The following is a 19,836-nucleotide window of genomic DNA, read 5'->3' on the forward strand; positions in this document are numbered from 1 at the left end:
TATTAGTTAATACATTTTATTTGTGATTATGAATAGTATAAAAAAGGCACATTTATAATGTTGATCAAATTATTGCTAGAACCTATGACGAATGTAATTGTCGTCATTTATATTGGATACTGATATTAAATTGTTACCAATTATAAAATATTATCAAATCTTGGATTTATTAGAATGAAACTTTTGGACATTTTAAAAATTTTAATTAACTAATTTGTGCAATTTCTTCGAAAATCACAGATGTTTATATCATGTTTAAATAAACTCTAAAAAATTTTTAATATTATTTATAAATAAAATGTCCATATATGATGTCAGATGTAAAGCCAGTGCTTTTATTATATTTCTGTTAATAAAAAAAAAAAATAAATTAAAGTATTAGCTTTAAAACTGTATGTGCTACTTATACAGCTTAAACCTGTGAATCATTTTTTTTATTTTCCAAAAAACAATGTTAGTTTTTTAGTATTTTTTTACTTACTGTAGTAATATAAAATTTATATTTTTTAATTTCTTCAGTTGTGAAGAAATTATTAAATTTTTCTCAAAGCTTTATGATAAATTATAATTTTTCAAACTAACTAAAAATATTATCTTTTTACTACGCTAATATACAAATAATAGCCACTATCTAATTCAAGACGACTCTGGCTACTTTTGAATCGCTCAATAAATATTTCTTCAATTATAACATTTAGTAAGTTATGAATACAATTAAACTATGTCTTTTTTCATTAAATGTAAATAAAAAATGCTCTCTGTATAAGTATTAAAGAAAATACGAATTTTTAAAAATACAGCTGGATGAACCGTTGATTAACGTCAGCATAAAAATTTTGAGCTACGGTTCGAAAATTAAATAGATGCCCGTTTTTCAGTCAATTTCATTGGAAATATGAGTTGTTTGTTCTTTCATTTTTCTTTTGAGACTTTGTCGTTGGTGTTCGTACTCAAAGTCTTCTTCACTTAAATTCAGTCTCAATATCTGAAAAAAAAAAAAAAAAATTCTTATATTAGAAAATAATTTTTATTTCTTCATTAGCTGAAAAAACCACATTTTTCTTGTATTATTTTTTTTTATAGTCAATTATTTTTTTAAATACAGAAATAAACAATTTAAAAGACAGTTAAAGTATTTCATTCAAAACTTCAAGTTTTTGATGACAAAAAATTATTTTTCTTGTACTATCTTTAATCTATCGTACTAATAAAATCAATTAAGGGGCACACCTAGTGTGAAATTTTTAAGAAATCGATTTTTTTTTGTTTTATATTTCGATAGGTTATACTTTTAAAAATAACATACTAACATTTTTAATCGATATCTCAAATAGTTTTCGAGTTACAGCCATTTCTCGAGTAGCCGTTCGGCAGTTAAAATAGGATCGTTTAATCTTTACACGCGTTTTTCTCGAAACAACATTTTCCGAATTTGCTGCAGTGATTACTCGAAGACAAATGATCCGATCACTATCATATTTTTTTCTGCATATACTGTATATAGTTCTTCATACAATGACCTACCAGTTTTTTGATCTGATCAAAAATCGAATATTGGCAGGCCAAAAACGACCAAAATTTTGGGTAAAATTCAACTTTTTTTTTTAAAGCGCCGCTATTTTGTCAATTTTTGACATTTTTTTCGGCCCTAGGTCATTGTACGGACAATATCTTTTAGTTCAACAAGAATTTTTTTTTTTTTGGTTTCATCTACAGAGAAGGCCAGAATTACTGCAGCAGTGGAAGACCTTTTTTTAGCGCCGTCGGAGATCGCTTGTAACTCGAAAAATATTTAATTTTTTTCTTAAAAAATTTTACTGTGTATTCTTAAAATATGTATAAATATACCCTTAAAATTTTAAAACAATTGATACAGTAGTTTTTTTTTAATTTCCAAAAATTGTCTTTTTTTAGGCTGTCACACTAGGTGTGCCCCTTAAATATATATTAAAACTAGCTGACCCGGCAAACGTTGTTTTGCCATATAAATAATTTCCTAGTAATTTCTAGTGTAGACAAAAAATAGCTTACTTATTGTAAGTATGTATGTATGTTAGAATGTGTATATTGTATGTATGTAAGAATGTGGTATATGCGTGAAATAAGCATGGAGCGCTGTGAACGATGAGGGAATATAAAAATAACAAAAGGCAAACATTATTTTTAAGTTATTATAATTTATTCCTTAAAATTATATATCATTAATTAAACAATTACGACAGTAACACTATTAAACAATATCAATCTCTTAATGCTATAGCGTGAACAATATTTTTTGTTAGTCCATCTTTAGCTAACACAAACAAACTGGATGGTTTACCCACTCGAGAGCATGCTACATATAATTGTCCGTGTGAAAAATATGGTGTTCTCAAATCTAATCCACAAACAGACATCGTTTGACCTTGGGATTTGTTGATAGTCATTGCAAATGCCAATCTAATCGGAAACTGAATACGTTTGAATTGAATTGGCACATCTGTAGGTATAATAGGAATCCGTGGTATGAGTATATTTTCACCTCTGAACTTGCCATTTAAAATCCTGGCTTCGATCACGTTTTTCATTAATTTTTGCTCGATGTACCTGTTGTCGTTGTTGGTCATTTGTTCTTCGTCTATTGACTGTGAAACGGCGTGATTGTCGTTGTTCTAATCTTCTGACTTCATTGCGTTCAGCTCGTGTATCTTCTGGCTCTTCTTGATGCAATTGCGCCATTCTGACACGTGCATCAGTATTTTGTTGCTGGATTTGTTCTTCTGTTCTTTCGGATCTGCTATTTCGCAAGTTTCGAGCTTTACTTGTACTGCGGCCCAAATCAGCCCCTTTGCGTTTTCTTGGCATTGCTCACTGTACAAAACATACATAAATAGAATTAATGAAATTATTTAATGATGAAAAATGTTGAAAGTATAATTAGGGCCAGGATTTTTGCCGCAGTTTTGAAATGATTAGTTTTAATTTATGAAATTATAACAAAAATATAAGTTTTATGGAAAAATTTTTCAAACAAAAGTAAAAAATTAAATTTTATGAAAACATTGTCTCTTATAATTTTTTCATACAACCAATATTTCCATTGACATTTCAAAATAAAGATTCATAATGATTGATTCTTTGGAAACTATGAAAATCTTAATTGTTCAATTACATTTTTTAATAAAATTAAATTAAAATTACATTTTTATAAGATCAACAACATTTTCGATATAAATAAAAAAGTATACTTACAACACAAAATCCGTTGTTATTGGAAGCTCGTGTCACGTGTTGAGTACTTTTGAGGTTATAAAATCACTTGATTAACTAATCGTGCAAAATACACTCAAAATTGATAATTTAATTATTATTGATAAAATAGAAATGATTAAAAGTTAATATGAGAGTTACACTGAGATAGCAAAATAATAATTGTCAACGTTACTACTACACTTGATGCATAAACAATAATGATGGCCGACAACTGTGTAGGGAGTGAGAAAGAAAGGAGACCGGCTTCGTTCTCATCCCTACTCCGTGCTGTTTACTGGGTCAGAAGTGACACCTGTAGACATCTGGCGGGGATAACTAATTAAATGACGATTGATCAGTTTTCGACCGGAGAGGAAAAATGATTAAATTACTAAAATGGCTATTAAAAAATAAGGGTTGATCGTAGAAGGGTGAAAATTGAGGATTGTATGTATTTTTGTATGTTGTATCATAAAAAAATAGAAATTAAAAATTTTGTCTAAAAAATAAAAAAAAAAATTTAGGGGTGGACCACCCCTAACATTTAGGGGGATGAAAAATAGATGTTAGCCGATTCTCATAGATACCGGATAGGCACAAAAAATTTCATCAAAATCGGTCAAGCCGTTTCGGAGGAGCATGGCAACGAAAACTGTGACACGAGAATTTTATATATTAGATAAAAATAATTTCTTGTCATTAAAAACTTGAAGTTTTGAATAAGATATCTTTTAGACTTTTTTTCAAATAATTTTTTTCTGTATGAAAAAAAAATTACTTTACAAAAAAAAAAAAGACTACAAGAAAAATGTGATATCTTCAGCTGAAAAAGAATAATGTTGAAAATTTCAAAAAATTTTAATTCTTGAAAAAGAATGCTCTTTTTCTCAAAAGTAATTTTTTCTCTCAGTATAGTAATCATTAAAAATAAATCAATAATTCTTACATGATAAACTAAAACTTCTTCTTCCATGATTTCTGGAGGAGGATTTCTTAAAACTTGAAGAGTTTCGTACATTGTTGGACAGCACTTGGTTAGAGATGTACGTCCTAAGCATCCCTTTAATAAAACTAATCCTACTTTGAAAATAACTTTAACACCTTCACACAAAAACATATCCCAGATTCGTAGAATACTTTCCCAAGGTAAAGTTCTTGTATATACACACAAAAACCATTCTGTCATATATAAAATTGGTTCCATTTTTTGTTTTTTCTGAAACAAAAAAAAAGTTAAGATTATTTTATTAGGTTATAATATTAAAGTAATTAAAATTATTTAATACTTACTAAATGTTTATAAGCAACAGGAGAAACTCGTTTTAATAAAGCAAATAAAATATCGCCATCACGTTGCAGTGTTTCCATTCCTTGATTATAATACCCAACTAGATATTTATCACATACAGCAACAAGACACCAAAAAGCTTGAACTGCAGGCATATGCATCAGCAAAAATGCCGCAATCGGTGCTTGTGCTTGACAATATCCCACTTTGCTATTTAGAATAGAATACGCTTTTAGAACTTGAAACAATTCCTGTTGCCCAGGTGCATTGTCCACAAACATTTCATGTTGCGGAAATTGTCGATGAAGATCTTTTTTAATATCTTCAAGATACTTGGGATCTCCAGTTCGTTTCAACAATTCCTCATACAAACGTGGATTGTCATTCATCAACGCCTGGCCACCACATAAATTTAACCAAGCCCTGAGTCGAACAGATGGTGGTATACCTTTCCTACATCTTTCTCTAACTTTACGGTAATTATTTTTCATAAAAGAATTCCAATTGTTTAGCATATGAATCCATTTTTTTTCTCTTCTTAAAATTATCACAGACGGTATTGCTGGTTTCCTGTAAATTTTTATACACAGATTGTAATACTATTTAAAAAATTTGCAAAAAAATAATGATTATTAGTTTTGTTTTTACCTTTCAGGACTGTACTGCGATCCTCCTAAAAATCCATGTCTATCAGGTACCGTTGAAAAAACGGATCCATATTGATAAATACTACTGACTTCTGATTCTGTTTCTAAATTATCTTCCTCATTATTATCCAACTTTAAAGCTGCCATATCATTTTTTTTTATTAACTTTATGTAATAAAATAAATTACTCCTCCAAATGTAATGATTTATTTATTGCAGTGCTATTATAGCAAAAAAATCTTCAATACTCAAATACTGCCTGAAAAAAATGAAAAATTACAAATTAAAATTAAAGTCAAAAGAAATAATTAATTTCACAACTTTACTTACTCAATGCAGTGTTGTCGATTAGCCAATATACTTTTTACAATGGAAGATTCGATGAAAAACAAAATTTATTTATAGTACTTGAGTATCGAATGTTAGACGTAATTTTCTTTTCCATATAAGGTATTAAACTCTTTGGTTCAATCAAAAAATACTTGTCACATCTGTGAAAAGTAAAATTTACTTTTCTTAACATTAGTCACAAATGACCACATACACATCTAAAGATTTTTTATCGTAATTTTAATAACATTCTGTTTATTTTACAATCCACTAAGGTCATTGAATGGAGAAATACTTGTATTTACTAAGACGTACTGTCAATCTTCAAAGTAACAGTCTATTCAATCAATTGAACACTTAACAATAAAAAAAAAAAAAAAAAACTTTATGCGTAACTAGTTATTTATTTTAATATGTATAGTACCCACAGAAATTGTCGCCCACTATTGTATATTTTTTTATTTAGAATATACAACTACCGTATCCCCACCATGAAGAATAGATAAGTAATCTATTCTTCATCATATTCTCTCCCGCCCTCAACCACTTGATGAAAGATGCAAAAAGAAAAAATGAAAATAAATCGTTCATCTCTTTTTTACCCAGAAAATGTCGTATAGTTATTTTTCATTCCGTCTTACGGGATAATTTATACCTACATATTTATTTTTTGAGACTCACACCCAGTTTTTACGAACACTTCATTTTAATCGACTGCCAATGTTGCCAACATCTGAAAAATTGACACATTTAAATAAAAATAATAAACGTGTTATATCCGATGATATAGTAGATGTCGAATTGATGCATTACGCGGCAAATTCACTATAATTTGAATTATTTAACTTAATTTATAATAAATTATATATTACAAATAATGCATTTTGTTTATATACAAAATTGTTGTAGCACATAAGTTAAAGTATAGTAATCTCCTTAAATAAACAATCAACCAACTAACTTTGTCAACATTTCTCAGAACTATAAAAGTACTTGAATAAAATGCACACGTGTTACTTAACAACTAGACCTTTGTGAAAACTCATAAAAAGGAAAACACGTGTTAAACATTTTATTAAGGGTTTTTCTAACTAAAATCATTTTAGCTAAATATTCTCAAGAGGTCACAAATTATGAGATATAATAAATACGAAATAGAAAGCATAAAGCCTTAAAACAACCAACACTAGGACCATTTGTTAGATAAATAAACAAATACTTTTAGAATATCTTATAATTATTAAATAATATTAATGTTTTAGTTTAACTAAAGGATAGTTTTTATATGGATTAATAACCAAATAATGATAGATTCATATTAATATTAATATGATGTATATATTTGTATCGACATGGGTTTTTCCTGTGGTTTCCCCATGTCACTGTCTTTAGAGCCTAAAGAAAGGTGAGGAACAGGGCAAATGCGATACAAAAGGCACAAGTCGGACCACAGCCGCAACACTAAAAATATATAAAGAAATATTATAATCTAACTTTGTTAATATTTAATAAGCAATAATACATGCAATTATAATACTATAATAATAATAGTAAAATACTGACTAAGAATAATATTATAATAAATAATAAGGGTAGAAATAATTAGTTAAACACCAAAAGTAATAACTATTGTAACTAACAAATATAAGAATCTAAAGTATAAGAATAATATAGGATAGCATGACAGCCCTCACATATGTCTGTGTGTGGGTACCTAGTTAGTATACAGTAAACCTACATATAAAAGTTATAAGTATTAGTGTGTATTCGAATATATGTTATTGTATGCGTTCTGTAAACGTTAGATGAAGACATGTATATGTTAAGTGTATTGGTGTGAACCAGAGAGGGAGGAAGTGAAACTGGAAAACTCGGACCTAAAACCGAGACTCCTTGTAATAACACTTCTCCCTGAGAGCCGTAACCGAGCACTTGCTGTAGATGAAACCACTGAATAAAATCAAGCTCTCTGATAATTATTTATTTATCATTTAAAACAGTCCCCCTAACTAAAGTTTCCCCCTTTTCTTAATTTAATCTAACAAATCCCATTATCAAAAACTGAATTAATAAACAACAACAAATTTAAATTGATCCCGCGTGACTACAACTCACACTTCAGTCCAGAAGAGGCGTTACGAGCAATCTAGTGACCTCGCTGGACATAACAACTGGTGACAGCGGTGGGATAGTCACAGTAGTCGGGATTCAGGTGAATTAATTAATTCACCCCATTCAAATTTAAAAACGCAAAATTTCGGTGACAAATTCGATTTCCATTGGACACATCTACGAAACCAAAAATCAGGGGTCATCGAAATCATCGAGGAAATCGAGAATCAAGGACCACTGAAATAATCTACGAGGTCAACGATCCAGGAAACCAAGTGGAAATTGAACGAGCCAATCCAACCATCGAGGGTCATCTACTAAGGAACTGCTACCTGAGATACAGCCATCTGTGTAGTGAATTTAGCGGTAGTGCAAAAATTAGTGTTTAAAAAGGGCAATTTGTGAGTGACAGTGAATTTTAATAGTTATAAGTATTCTGCCTGTATCACATCTGCAAACTGTAAGTTATAATTGTAAGTCATATGATATGCTAGCGATGAAATCTATTGATTTTTAAAATAATAATCTTATATAACGTCAGTTAAAGATTTTGGTAAAGTAGCAATTATTATGACATCGAGATCGACAGAAGCTTGATAAATTTCGGGACTATTTGATAAAATTGACTAACTGTTGATACTGAAAATTATTTTAAAAATTTGCGATCATAGTTTTGTTACTGCATAAGTAAAATTGCTCTTAAATTTTATTAAAATTTTATAAAAGATAAATTATACTAAAAGCTGTCAAAACACCTGTCAATCTCAATATCATTTAACGACAAATTTGAATTATTATCATTTTATCCGAGGATAATTGGATCCATATTTTATTTCAATTTATAAAATTTCTAGTTAACTTAAATAATTTAGTAAGAAATATTTAGGTTTTACATCTCAATGAACGGCACCAAAATGTCAACTTCAACCCCTTCCACAAAAATCATTGCTATAGAAGAAACCCCTCTCACAGTACCAGAAGAAGTAGTCGAAAGTATTCCTATTAGTAACAATAATACTGAAAGTACGTCTGGCCTTTCCTCGGCAACTTTTGATAATTCTATCCCAATTACTAATACTTTCAATAATCTTACACTGCTCAATACACCTGTTTTACCTAGTAAAAATAATGAACACAGTTATGCTACAAATAATCTTCAAAGATCAAACGATCTTTTCACCCTCGCTTATATGAATATCAAAGATGCAGTGAGTTTAATTCCTATTTTCAATGGAGAAAATATGCCGGTAAATAGTTTCATTGAACTTTGCAAACAAACGGTAAATTTGATACATCCATCTGGTAAATTGTATTTGACTCAATTAATAAAGTCCCGCATTCAAGGCAAAGCTAGTAGATATGTTTCGAGTGAATCAGAATTAACTTTTGAAGAAGTTCTGAACAACCTCAAAATTGCTTTAGCGCCAAGGCGCACATTGTCTCAGTGGCAATCACTTCTTTCTAATATCCATCAAAATGAAGGCGAATCTATTGTAGATTTTGCAACTAGAATCAAAGAAATCGTCCAAGGTACTTCTGAAGTAATTATTGACAAACATTCGGGAGAAATAAGAACCGGGTTATTAGCGAGCACACGAGAAGGAGCGCGGGACAGTTTTGTACGCGGTTTAAGAGGACAGTTAGGGCTTTGGGTAGCGAGTCAAAAACCTTTAACTTTATTACAAGCGATCGATTTAGCTTTAGAATTAGAAAAGGAACTGGAACAGAGGGATTCACTTTTCAATACTCGGGCTCATAATATGGGAACTAATGATACATCAGGTTACATTAATTTCACGGGCGGTTACCAAGGAGGAAAGAGAAATAATAATCATCACAAGCCAGGTCAAGGCTCAAGTTTTAAGAATCATCCTGCAGTTGCTGCCGTACACGTGGCTCAGACATACAATGACGAAAATTTTCATAAATTTAACCGGAAATCTAAGATTTGCTACCGATGTGGAGGTCAAGGACACATTAAGTCGGAATGTAGAGCTTCAAATTTGTTTTGTACAGCTTGCGGTAGAAGGAATCACGTAGCTTCTGTTTGTAGACGAAAACATACTATGGGTGTAACAAATAATTCTAACCCAAACCAAGCCGCTATTACTGATGGCAGCGATCAAAATAACGGTACAAATCAAAGTAATAAAGTCGAAACGGAACGGTCAACATCCCAAATTGAAGCGTCTATACAACTTGCCGAATCAAACCATGTTACGCCACCCTGCATCACTATTACCAGTGATGAACTATTAAAAATGCAAAAGTACTGACTACTAATAGACTCAGGCGCAGACGTTAATTTGATAAAAATATCTTGTTTATCACCGAGCTTAAAAATCGACAAAAGTGTTAAATATAAACTTTCAGGAATAACGTCTGGATCAGCCATCACCCTCGGGCAAGTTTCTATTAATTTTAATTCTATTTGTTGTAAATTTCAAGTTATTGGACCGGATATACCCCTAAAACAAGACGGAATTTTGGGCTTAGATTTTCTTCAAACTTTCAAGGCCACCATCTGTTTCGAGGACAATGCTTTGAAAATAAATCGTAAACATATCAGTATACCGTTGGAAAAACATTATGTCAAAATCCCAGCAAGATGTAGGATGCAGGTTGCAGTTAGAATAACAAACCGAGAGGTACAAGAAGGAGTAATACAAAAACTTAATTTGGAGCAAAATATATATGCTGGAAGTGCCTTAGTTAGAAATAGAAACAGGATCGCCTGGATTTTTGTAGTAAATTGTAATGAAGAGGAAAAGGAAGATAGAACTACCATCTGTGACGCTGGAGGAAGTGAAACTGAAGGTCTAAACAAGAATAGAAAAAGGGGAAGAAAATATAAGTGATAAAACTCGAGATGACTTGACACGGGAAAGAGTCCAAAAACTAATACAAACACTACATCTTGACGAACTAAATACAGAAGAAAGAAACAGCATAGTAAGAATAGTTGTCAAATTTCCATATCAATTTTATTTGCCTGGGGATAAATTAATAGGAACTAATGACGTGAAACATAAAATTATAACAACTGACGATATACCAATTAATACAAGACAGTACAGGTATCCCACAAGTGCATAAAGAGGAAATTCAAAGGCAGGTAAAAGAAATGTTAGAAGGAGGGATAATAGAAACAAGTAACTCTCCGTATAATTCACCAGTATGGATAGTCAGCAAAAAACCAAGTTCATCTGGCGAAAAAAGATGGCGAGTTGTCATTGATTTTCGTCACCTTAATGAAAAAAACGACGGAGATGCGTATCCCCTGCCAAATATTGTAGAGATTTTAGATCAACTTGGTGGTGCTAAATATTTCTCAGTATTTGACTTAGCCTCGGATTTCATCAGATCCTCATGGATGAAGCAGACAAAATTAAAACTGCTTTCTCTACCCCCAACGGTCATTATCATTTCAAAAGAATGCCTTTTGGGCTGAAGAACTCCCCTAGTACATTCCAACGATTAATGGACAATATATTGTCAGGGTTACAAGGTATTGAACTATTTGTTTACCTTGATGATATCGTTGTTTACGCTAGTTCATTAGAAGAGCATGAAAGAAAAGTAATTAAGTTGTTGGGAAGGCTACAGACGGCTAGGCTATTGTTACAAACGGATAAATGTCGGTTTCTTCAAACAAGCGTCACTTACCTAGGTCACATAATTAGTCAGGATGGGTTGAGTCCCGATCCTGGCAAAATAAGTTCAGTCAAAAACTTCCCTGTCCCTACTAATGCAAAGAAAATAAGAGAGTTTTTGGGCTTAACAGGCTATTATCGCCGGTTCATACCTAATTTTGCATCAATATCTCGCCCCTTTACTCAACTATTGAAGAAAGGGCAACCTTTTCGTTGGTCTGACGAAAGACAAAAGGCCTTTGAAAATCTCCGAGATTTGTTATGTCAAGAACCCATTCTAAAGTTTCCCGATTTCACAAAACCTTTTATTGTAACTACCGACGCATCTTTCTATGCTCTCGGTGCTGTTCTAAGTCAAGGTGAGATCGGAAAAGATCTTCACGTTGCCTATGCCTCAAAACTCCTAAAAGGAGCAGAGTTAAACTATTCCGTTATCGAAAAAGAGTTAGTTTCAATTGTTTTGCGGTAAAACACTATCGACCTTACTTGTATGGTAAAAGTTCTATTTAGTCACTGATCATAGACCTTTAGTTTGGGCTCATAGAATTAAGGACCCTACCTCACGACTTCTACACTGGCTATTGAAATTACGAGAGTATCAGTACGATATCATTTATAAGCCAGGCCGATTAAATGCGAATGCTGATGCTCTCTCTAGAAATCCTGCTAATATAAATTTAGTTAATATTTTATTGACTAAAAGTACAAAATTTAATGAACCACTTCTTGAAGATGAGCTCAGCAAGTTTAAGCAGTCAAATGATTTAAAGACTGTTGAGAAGAATGATTTACCCAAAAGATTGTTTAAGGCATCAAAGTTAAAGTTAAAGCCAGAAAAAATTCAGAAGGAGAGTGATGCTTTCCCGACGACCTGTCGACCTGACGTCAAAGACGAAGTTGTGCCCCGAACGGAGCCAGTACTCTGGGCTCAGGGAGACCGGTTGTTGGATCCAAAACGAGCATACCCTTCAGAAAGGTCGCAAAGAGCCCTGGCATGGATGCATAACGCACCCGCAATAGTTATACCAAGCTCAAAGTTAGCATGGGGTTGTGAGCTCCCCATGCAAGAGATGCCAGTGAGGACGTCCTCCCCCCTCGATATGTCTGATGTAAGAGAAATATTGAATGTGCATGCTGAAGTACTAACATTTGAGTCATCTAAAAGAAGTGAGATAGAGTCAAATGGAGTTGAAGTTAAAGAAACAACAAGTGTAGATAGTTGTGAGCGTCAGGTTTCTTTGTATCCTGCTGCAGCTAGTGAGACAGATGATTCCGACAGTGACGATTCTTTTCCCGAACCCGTTTCTGATGATGATCTTTACTCCTCTGACGAAGAAATTGATAAAATCCCCGAAAACGCCACCCAACCTCCAAAGCGTTTAAAAGGGTAACATTACCCGACGTGTTCTCGAAACTAGAGATGGTATATTTATGAAAAAAGATAATATTGCTCATTTTGGTCAGCCGATTTTAAATCAAAACCCAAATAACTCAAGAACTTATAAATAAAAATTTTATTAACGTAGCGGAATTTCCTGACCAGGTAGAAATAGGTCAAGTAATAATTTCTAAAAGAGAAACCTTCACATTTTTACGGTAATAGTTAAATTAAAAATAGAAGATAGGACCCAGTTAAATGACGTTCTTACGGGTATAACTAAATTAAAAGAAGCAATGGACTATTTTGATGTAAAAACAGTTAGAATAGCAAGAACGGGGGATGGATTAGATAAATTACCATGGGGTAACATAAAATCACATTTAACTAAAACATTTCCAGAAGGGTACTACATAACACTTTGTTTAAACCAAATCGAAGTTCCTCCGGTCGAGCGCAGACCAGAAATTATACGAGAAACACATGAATCAGCAGTAGGGGGTCATAAGGGTGTCATAAAAACCTACGGTCGTATAAAGGCAACAATATTATTGGGAAAACATGAAGACTGAGGTTCAAAATTTTATTAGACAATGTATTTTGTGTCAAAGAAATAAATTAGTACGTGTTAAAGACAAGGCAACCCATGATAATAACTGACACACCACAAGTTGCATTTGAAAAGATTGCTCTCGATATCGTGGGGCCACTACCGATAACCAACTCTGGTAATAAATATGTACTAACCATTCAAGATAATTTAACTAAATATTCATTAGCCATTCCTTTAGCAGAAGCTACCGCTGAAAATATTGCTAAAGTCTTTGCTGAAAAACTTCATTTGCATATTCGGTTGCCCTGAATCTATTCTCACGGATCAAGGTAAAAACTTTACAGGACTAGTTATGAAACATTTAGCAAAATTATTTAAAATCAGGAAATTCAGACCACTGCTTTTCATCCACAAACAAATGGTTCTTTAGAACGAAGTCATTTAGTATTGGTTGAATATCTTCGACATTTATTGACCAAAATCGGGATTGGAATACCTGGATAAAGTAAGCAATGTTTTCTTATAATACAACCATCCATTAAGGTACAGGATTGACCCCACATAAATTAATATTTGGGAGGATTGCCAAATTTCCATCAAGCTTTATTCGCGAGAGTAACGATAAAACTTACATCGATTATTTAGGAGATCTAGTAATAAAATTAAGAGAAACACAATCAAAAGCTGCTGCAAATTTAGAAAGAGCAAAATTAAAATCCAAAGAGTATTATGATCGTAGAGTCAACCCTAAAGAATTTACCGAAGGAGACTGGGCATTTTTAGTAAACGATTCGAAGACAAATAAACTAGACCCCAATTATACCGGCCCGTATAAAATTACAGAGGTTTTCAACAATGGGAACGTAACAATCCAATTAACTCCTTCCCGAACCAAAGTAGTTCACACTAACAAATTAAAGCTGGCATATCTATGATTAGTAAATATAAAATAGTACAATGTTTCATGTATTAAAATATATTATATCTTTAAGTTATATGTTTACATGGATGTATGTGTAAAATTGTTGTATGTGTATGTCTATATACAATCATGTACCTAGAAATAAGTAAACACTCTGTCCTGTCTGTAACAATACCTATTGACTAATAATAAAAAAAAAAAAAAATAATAATAATAATAATAATAATAATAATAATAAAAAAAAAAAAAAAAAAATATTCAAATAAAAATTTAACATTAAAATCGAAGCACCGAGTGGATGTAACGTATAAGCAATTTAAATGTGTGAAAACAATTTTGGAGAAACTCTCGTTATTCTTTTCATACTAAATTACTAATTCATTACCCAGCAGTTTCATTTGGCTTTCAATTACAGTTATAGTTGAAGAAAATTCGACATAACATGTATGTCGAATTTTAATTTACGGGGAAGGTGTTATATCCGATGATATAGTAGATGTCGAATTGATGCATTACGCGGCAAATTCACTATAATTTGAATTATTTAACTTAATTTATAATAAATTATATATTACAAATAATGCATTTTGTTTATATACAAAATTGTTGTAGCACATAAGTTAAAGTATAGTAATCTCCTTAAATAAACAATCAACCAACTAACTTTGTCAACATTTCTCAGAACTATAAAAGTACTTGAATAAAATGCACACGTGTTACTTAACAACTAGACCTTTGTGAAAACTCATAAAAAGGAAAACACGTGTTAAACATTTTATTAAGGGTTTTTCTAACTAAAATCATTTTAGCTAAATATTCTCAAGAGGTCACAAATTATGAGATATAATAAATACGAAATAGAAAGCATAAAGCCTTAAAACAACCAACACTAGGACCATTTGTTAGATAAATAAACAAATACTTTTAGAATATCTTATAATTATTAAATAATATTAATGTTTTAGTTTAACTAAAGGATAGTTTTTATATGGATTAATAACCAAATAATGATAGATTCATATTAATATTAATATGATGTATATATTTGTATCGACATGGGTTGTTCCTGTGGTTTCCCCATGTCACTGTCTTTAGAGCCTAAAGAAAGGTGAGGAACAGGGCAAATGCGATACAAAAGGCACAAGTCGGACCACAGCCGCAACACTAAAAATATATAAAGAAATATTATAATCTAACTTTGTTAATATTTAATAAGCAATAATACATGCAATTATAATACTATAATAATAATAGTAAAATACTGACTAAGAATAATATTATAATAAATAATAAGGGTAGAAATAATTAGTTAAACACCAAAAGTAATAACTATTGTAACTAACAAATATAAGAATCTAAAGTATAAGAATAATATAGGATAGCATGACAGCCCTCACATATGTCTGTGTGTGGGTACCTAGTTAGTATACAGTAAACCTACATATAAAAGTTATAAGTATTAGTGTGTATTCGAATATATGTTATTGTATGCGTTCTGTAAACGTTAGATGAAGACATGTATATGTTAAGTGTATTGGTGTGAACCAGAGAGGGAGGAAGTGAAACTGGAAAACTCGGACCTAAAACCGAGACTCCTTGTAATAACACTTCTCCCTGAGAGCCGTAACCGAGCACTTGCTGTAGATGAAACCACTGAATAAAATCAAGCTCTCTGATAATTATTTATTTATCATTTAAAACAGTCCCCCTAACTAAAGTTTCCCCCTTTTCTTAATTTAATCTAACAAATCCCATTATCAAAAACTGAATTAATAAACAACAACAAATTTAAATTGATCCCGCGTGACTACAACTCACACTTCAGTCCAGAAGAGGCGTTACGAGCAATCTAGTGACCTCGCTGGACATAACAAACGATGATTAAGGGCCAGTTTTTCAATCGATGATTGCGCTAAAACAGTGATTTCAAAGTTACCAACAAAAAAAATCAAAGTTACTAGTGGTATGAAATTGTTCACAAGTAAAGACTCTGAAGTGCGTATTTAATTTTAATGTGTACAACTTCAGATTTGTTTTGATAAATAACTGTCATCAGTATTTTATTAATAAAAAGTAAGGATAAATAAAAATAATGGACGCTGCATTGAACTTTATATTTTCATCTGATGATGACTCTGAGCCGGATGAAAATAACAATCCAATCGAGGAACAATTACCAATACAGGTTTTAGACCATGGTGGTCAAAATTATTTTAACATTTTAACCGATAAACAGTTTATAGATCGTTTTCGTTTCGACAAAAATACAACACTCCAGTTGTTCAATCGTCTCAATCATCATTTTGAATTATTTACAGAAAGGTATAGCTATTATGATGTATTATTTTTCATTTTTAGAAATGAATTTAAAGTGCTGTTTTTAATGAAGAAATGATGCAGTTCCTCCAATGACACAATTACTATTGTTGTTACGATTTTGTGCTACTGGAAGTTTTATAATTACTGTGGGTGATTTTTTTGGAATAACTAAAAGTTGTGCACACAAAATAATAGATAGTCTTCTTTGAAATGATTGCAAGTCTAAGTGATGAATTTATACATTTCCCTTCAACTCCAGTTGAAATTCTGCAAAACCAAGTTGAGTTTTATCAAACAGCCGGATTCATCAGGGTCGTAGGCTGTATTGATTGCAAGCATGTAAAAGTTGAATCATTCGGTGGTGATGATGCTGAAATTTTTCGAAATCGAAAAGGACACTTTTCTATTAATGTTCAAGTAATATGTAATGCACGCCTAGAAATAATTGATATTGTTGCAAGATGGCCAGGTTCAGCTCACGATTCAACTATATTTAACAATTCAAGAATTCATAATCGTTTTGAGAATAATCAGTTTGGAAATGCATTACTACTTGGTGACTCAGGCTACCCAAATCTGTCTTATTTATTGACACCACTACAAGATCCACAAAGACCGGCAGAGCAACTTTACAACGAATCACAAATCCGAACCCGAAACACGATTGAACGCACCTTTGGTGTTTGGTCGAGAAAATTTGCTATAATTCAAGGCACAAGATTTAGAAAAATTGAAAAAACATTAACTTGTATTATTGCTGCTGCAGTTTTATATAATATTTCGCAACAAGGAAAACCACTACCAATTAGAAATGTCTCTGTTCAGGAATATCTCCAAATTCCTGAGGTAGCAAACCCTGTAATTGGTAATGCTAATATTAGAAATGTATTAGTGAATGGATACTTTCAAAAGTAAGTAGTACTTTTTAATAAATTACGTAATTTATTACATCGTATCTTCAAAATTAAATTAATAATTTTTTTTTTTTTCAGTTTAATTGCACAAAATTGAATGCTAAGACAAGGAACAAAAGAGACACGTATACGTGTAAACAGATACGAGAGAAAAACACGAGAGAAAAAATTTGACAGATCAGCGCGATCATGTATAGATGATTGTTGCTCACGAAGAATAAAATTGCCTATAAAGTTTTCAAATAAAACTCTTGACTTGACTATTACGATTATCTTTAAATTATAATATTTAATGTAAAATATAAAGAGTATTTAACGTAATAAAACAGTTATAAGAGTGAGAGTAAATAGAGCGCAGCATTATTATGATTGTGGGGCCGATCATCAACATCATCAATATCATTATTATTTAAAAAGAGTCCTCCTTCAATCCCATTTTTCATTTTTTTACTTTTTCTCCGTATAATTTTATGCGTTATTTTCTTGTGTGTGGCCTTGTGCCGAAAAAGAAATTGGAATTAATTAATTTCTTATTAAATATCCAGAGTACGATGGTCGTGGCATCGTTATTGCTATTTTTGATTATAGAATAGATCCTGGTGCTGTGGTATTGTAGGTAAACAATTATATTTATTTATTTAATTATTAAAATTATATTAATTGTGGAGTATAATTGTTTATGGTTTGTAGGTGATAAGTGATGGCAAACCGAACATTTAAGCATGCCTTGACTGCAGTGGTGATGAAAATATTGATGCAAGTACTGTAGAACAATTAGAGGAAGGACTTATAACTATTATTACTGGTCATAAGTTAATGGTAATTATTATTTTTTTGTATTTTAACTGTGTTAACTATAGCTGATTTGCTATAAATGCTAACATTTAGTTTGCTTATATGCATAAAACTTAATTAAAGTTTAACACTCAATCCAATAAATTTCATAACATCAATTATTATATACTACTGTAGAAATTTGAGACGAGTTATTCTAATCCAACCACTGTCGAAGATAAGTTGGTCAAAGAAGACTTGCAAATGTGAGTCGAAGCTTTGTAAAATGAAGAAAAAAATATCATGACGTGGGCACAGCGTATGACTGCATTGTCTATCATAATTGAAAAAAATCTAGAGGTAAAAATATTTATTTCTAATGAACAATTAATTTGCAACAGTAACAAAATAATTTGTTTTTCAGAGTCTGTATCGATAGATTTGAAGAAGGTAATTTGGAAGCAAGAATTCATTTTGGCGAGTACTCACTTACCCATTAGTGTGCTACGTTAGCTCAGCAAGATCAATTACATATTTCTGCAAATATTTACGATGAAGATTAAATGAAAATATTAAATTCACTAGTAAGTTTTTATTAATAACAGTATTTAAAATTGTTTTTATTTTTTAGTATCAGAATTTAACAAAATTAGAACATTAAACAAACATTTTTAAGTAAGTAATTAATTTAATAAATTAATGCATTTTTTATTATTTCATTGGGCGCGATTTTGAACTACGGTCCAATAATTAAAAAACATTTCCCAATAGGGCCAATTCGGTATATTTCCATTTAAATCAAATGTAGCTTTTAAGCTGTTAAATTCTTCGCATAAGGTGCAAATTCTCAAAGCGACTACTTCTAGAGGTATAGGAGGCCGCAAAAAAACAAGTTGACTTGAAATTTTTCTAATAAAAATTTGAAAAACAAAAAATTTCAGCAGTTAGAGTGATTTTACGTAATATTAACCGGTAAAATTAATAATTTTAGTAATTCATTTATAAATTAACTCACAATAATCCGTAATGACTGGTATAACTTAAATCTTCCCAATCATCGGTGACAAATAAATGTTCGCTTGCAATGAATCTTTCGTTGAGGATTTTAAAATCAATTTCACGAGTAACTATTAAAAAACAATATAATTGTTTATAATTAAGTTTAAAGTAATAATATATTTTAAATTAAAAAAAAAAAAATAGAAAATTACACTTATCCATTTTTGTTCGATTACTTGATTGTGCAGAATACAGTATTCTGTTGAATATCCTCTTTTTTGTTTTAAACAATAACAAGCAACGATCCATTGCCTAGCAACCCAAATAAAGATAAAAGAAATAAAATACAAAAAAATTGATTGAGATAAATAATTAATAACAAATTATACTTTTAATATTTATAATTGTTATCTTAAAATGAATAAAATTAATAAAAACAATGCTTCAGAAACTGTTAGGCAACCTATTTTGTCCAACGATCAAAAATTATTATTAATTAAATTAATTGCAGAATACAAGGAAATTTTAGAGAATAAAGCTACAGACAAAGTTTCCGCGAAAAAAAAAAATTCAACTTGGAAAATTATTGCCGAAAAATATGCAGAAAGTTATGAACCAAAACCTTCTGACAGTATCATAGTGTTTTGGAGGAATATCAAAACCAAAGCCAGGAAATATTCAAGTGCTCTGAAAGCAGAAGCTATGAAAACAGGTAA

The 19,836-nt window shown here is 31.1% G+C and overlaps 4 protein-coding genes across 6 annotated transcripts in view; 2 read left to right on the forward strand and 2 right to left on the reverse strand.

Annotated features, from left to right (window-relative positions):
- LOC123273989 (TBC1 domain family member whacked-like) overlaps nt 1-19,836 on the reverse strand; it is a 21,927-nt gene continuing 2,091 nt past the window's right edge. The window contains exons 2-7 of one of the 3 annotated variants that reach the window (XM_044741488.1): nt 6,099-6,229; nt 5,497-5,657; nt 5,168-5,425; nt 4,522-5,089; nt 4,178-4,447; nt 1-985 (exon numbers count right to left, since the gene is read on the reverse strand). In XM_044741488.1, coding sequence (XP_044597423.1) covers nt 875-985; nt 4,178-4,447; nt 4,522-5,089; nt 5,168-5,313 — 1,095 coding nt within the window. In that variant the 5' untranslated portion in view covers nt 5,314-5,425; nt 5,497-5,657; nt 6,099-6,229 and the 3' untranslated portion in view covers nt 1-874. Of the gene's footprint in view, nt 986-2,514; nt 2,851-3,231; nt 3,278-4,177; nt 4,448-4,521; nt 5,090-5,167; nt 5,426-5,496; nt 6,230-19,836 lie in introns of those variants that run through there. The other 2 variants (XM_044741489.1, XM_044741490.1) reach the window with 2 other exon arrangements.
- On the forward strand, nt 16,644-18,067 carry LOC123274003 (putative nuclease HARBI1). Its single transcript, XM_044741505.1, has 3 exons — nt 16,644-17,298; nt 17,893-17,954; nt 18,038-18,067. The coding sequence occupies exons 1-3, from the start codon at nt 16,644-16,646 to the stop codon at nt 18,065-18,067; spliced, it is 747 nt and encodes a 248-aa protein (XP_044597440.1).
- Nucleotides 17,446-19,836, forward strand: part of LOC123273991 — a 3,521-nt gene continuing 1,130 nt past the window's right edge. The window contains exons 1-5 of the mRNA XM_044741492.1: nt 17,446-17,963; nt 18,038-18,166; nt 18,320-18,481; nt 18,546-18,705; nt 19,632-19,832. Of these exons, the coding sequence (XP_044597427.1) occupies nt 19,823-19,832 (10 nt within the window). The 5' untranslated portion in view covers nt 17,446-17,963; nt 18,038-18,166; nt 18,320-18,481; nt 18,546-18,705; nt 19,632-19,822. The remainder of the gene's footprint in view (nt 17,964-18,037; nt 18,167-18,319; nt 18,482-18,545; nt 18,706-19,631; nt 19,833-19,836) is intronic.
- LOC123273992 overlaps nt 18,783-19,836 on the reverse strand; it is a 7,032-nt gene continuing 5,978 nt past the window's right edge. Inside the window, exons 2-4 of the mRNA XM_044741493.1 lie at nt 19,333-19,432; nt 19,137-19,248; nt 18,783-19,030 (exon numbers count right to left, since the gene is read on the reverse strand). Coding sequence (XP_044597428.1) covers nt 18,838-19,030; nt 19,137-19,248; nt 19,333-19,429 — 402 coding nt within the window. The 5' untranslated portion in view covers nt 19,430-19,432 and the 3' untranslated portion in view covers nt 18,783-18,837. The remainder of the gene's footprint in view (nt 19,031-19,136; nt 19,249-19,332; nt 19,433-19,836) is intronic.

This window comes from Cotesia glomerata, unplaced genomic scaffold (assembly GCF_020080835.1).
Source record: "Cotesia glomerata isolate CgM1 unplaced genomic scaffold, MPM_Cglom_v2.3 scaffold_18, whole genome shotgun sequence".
In the NCBI taxonomy this organism is placed as follows: domain Eukaryota; kingdom Metazoa; phylum Arthropoda; class Insecta; order Hymenoptera; family Braconidae; genus Cotesia; species Cotesia glomerata.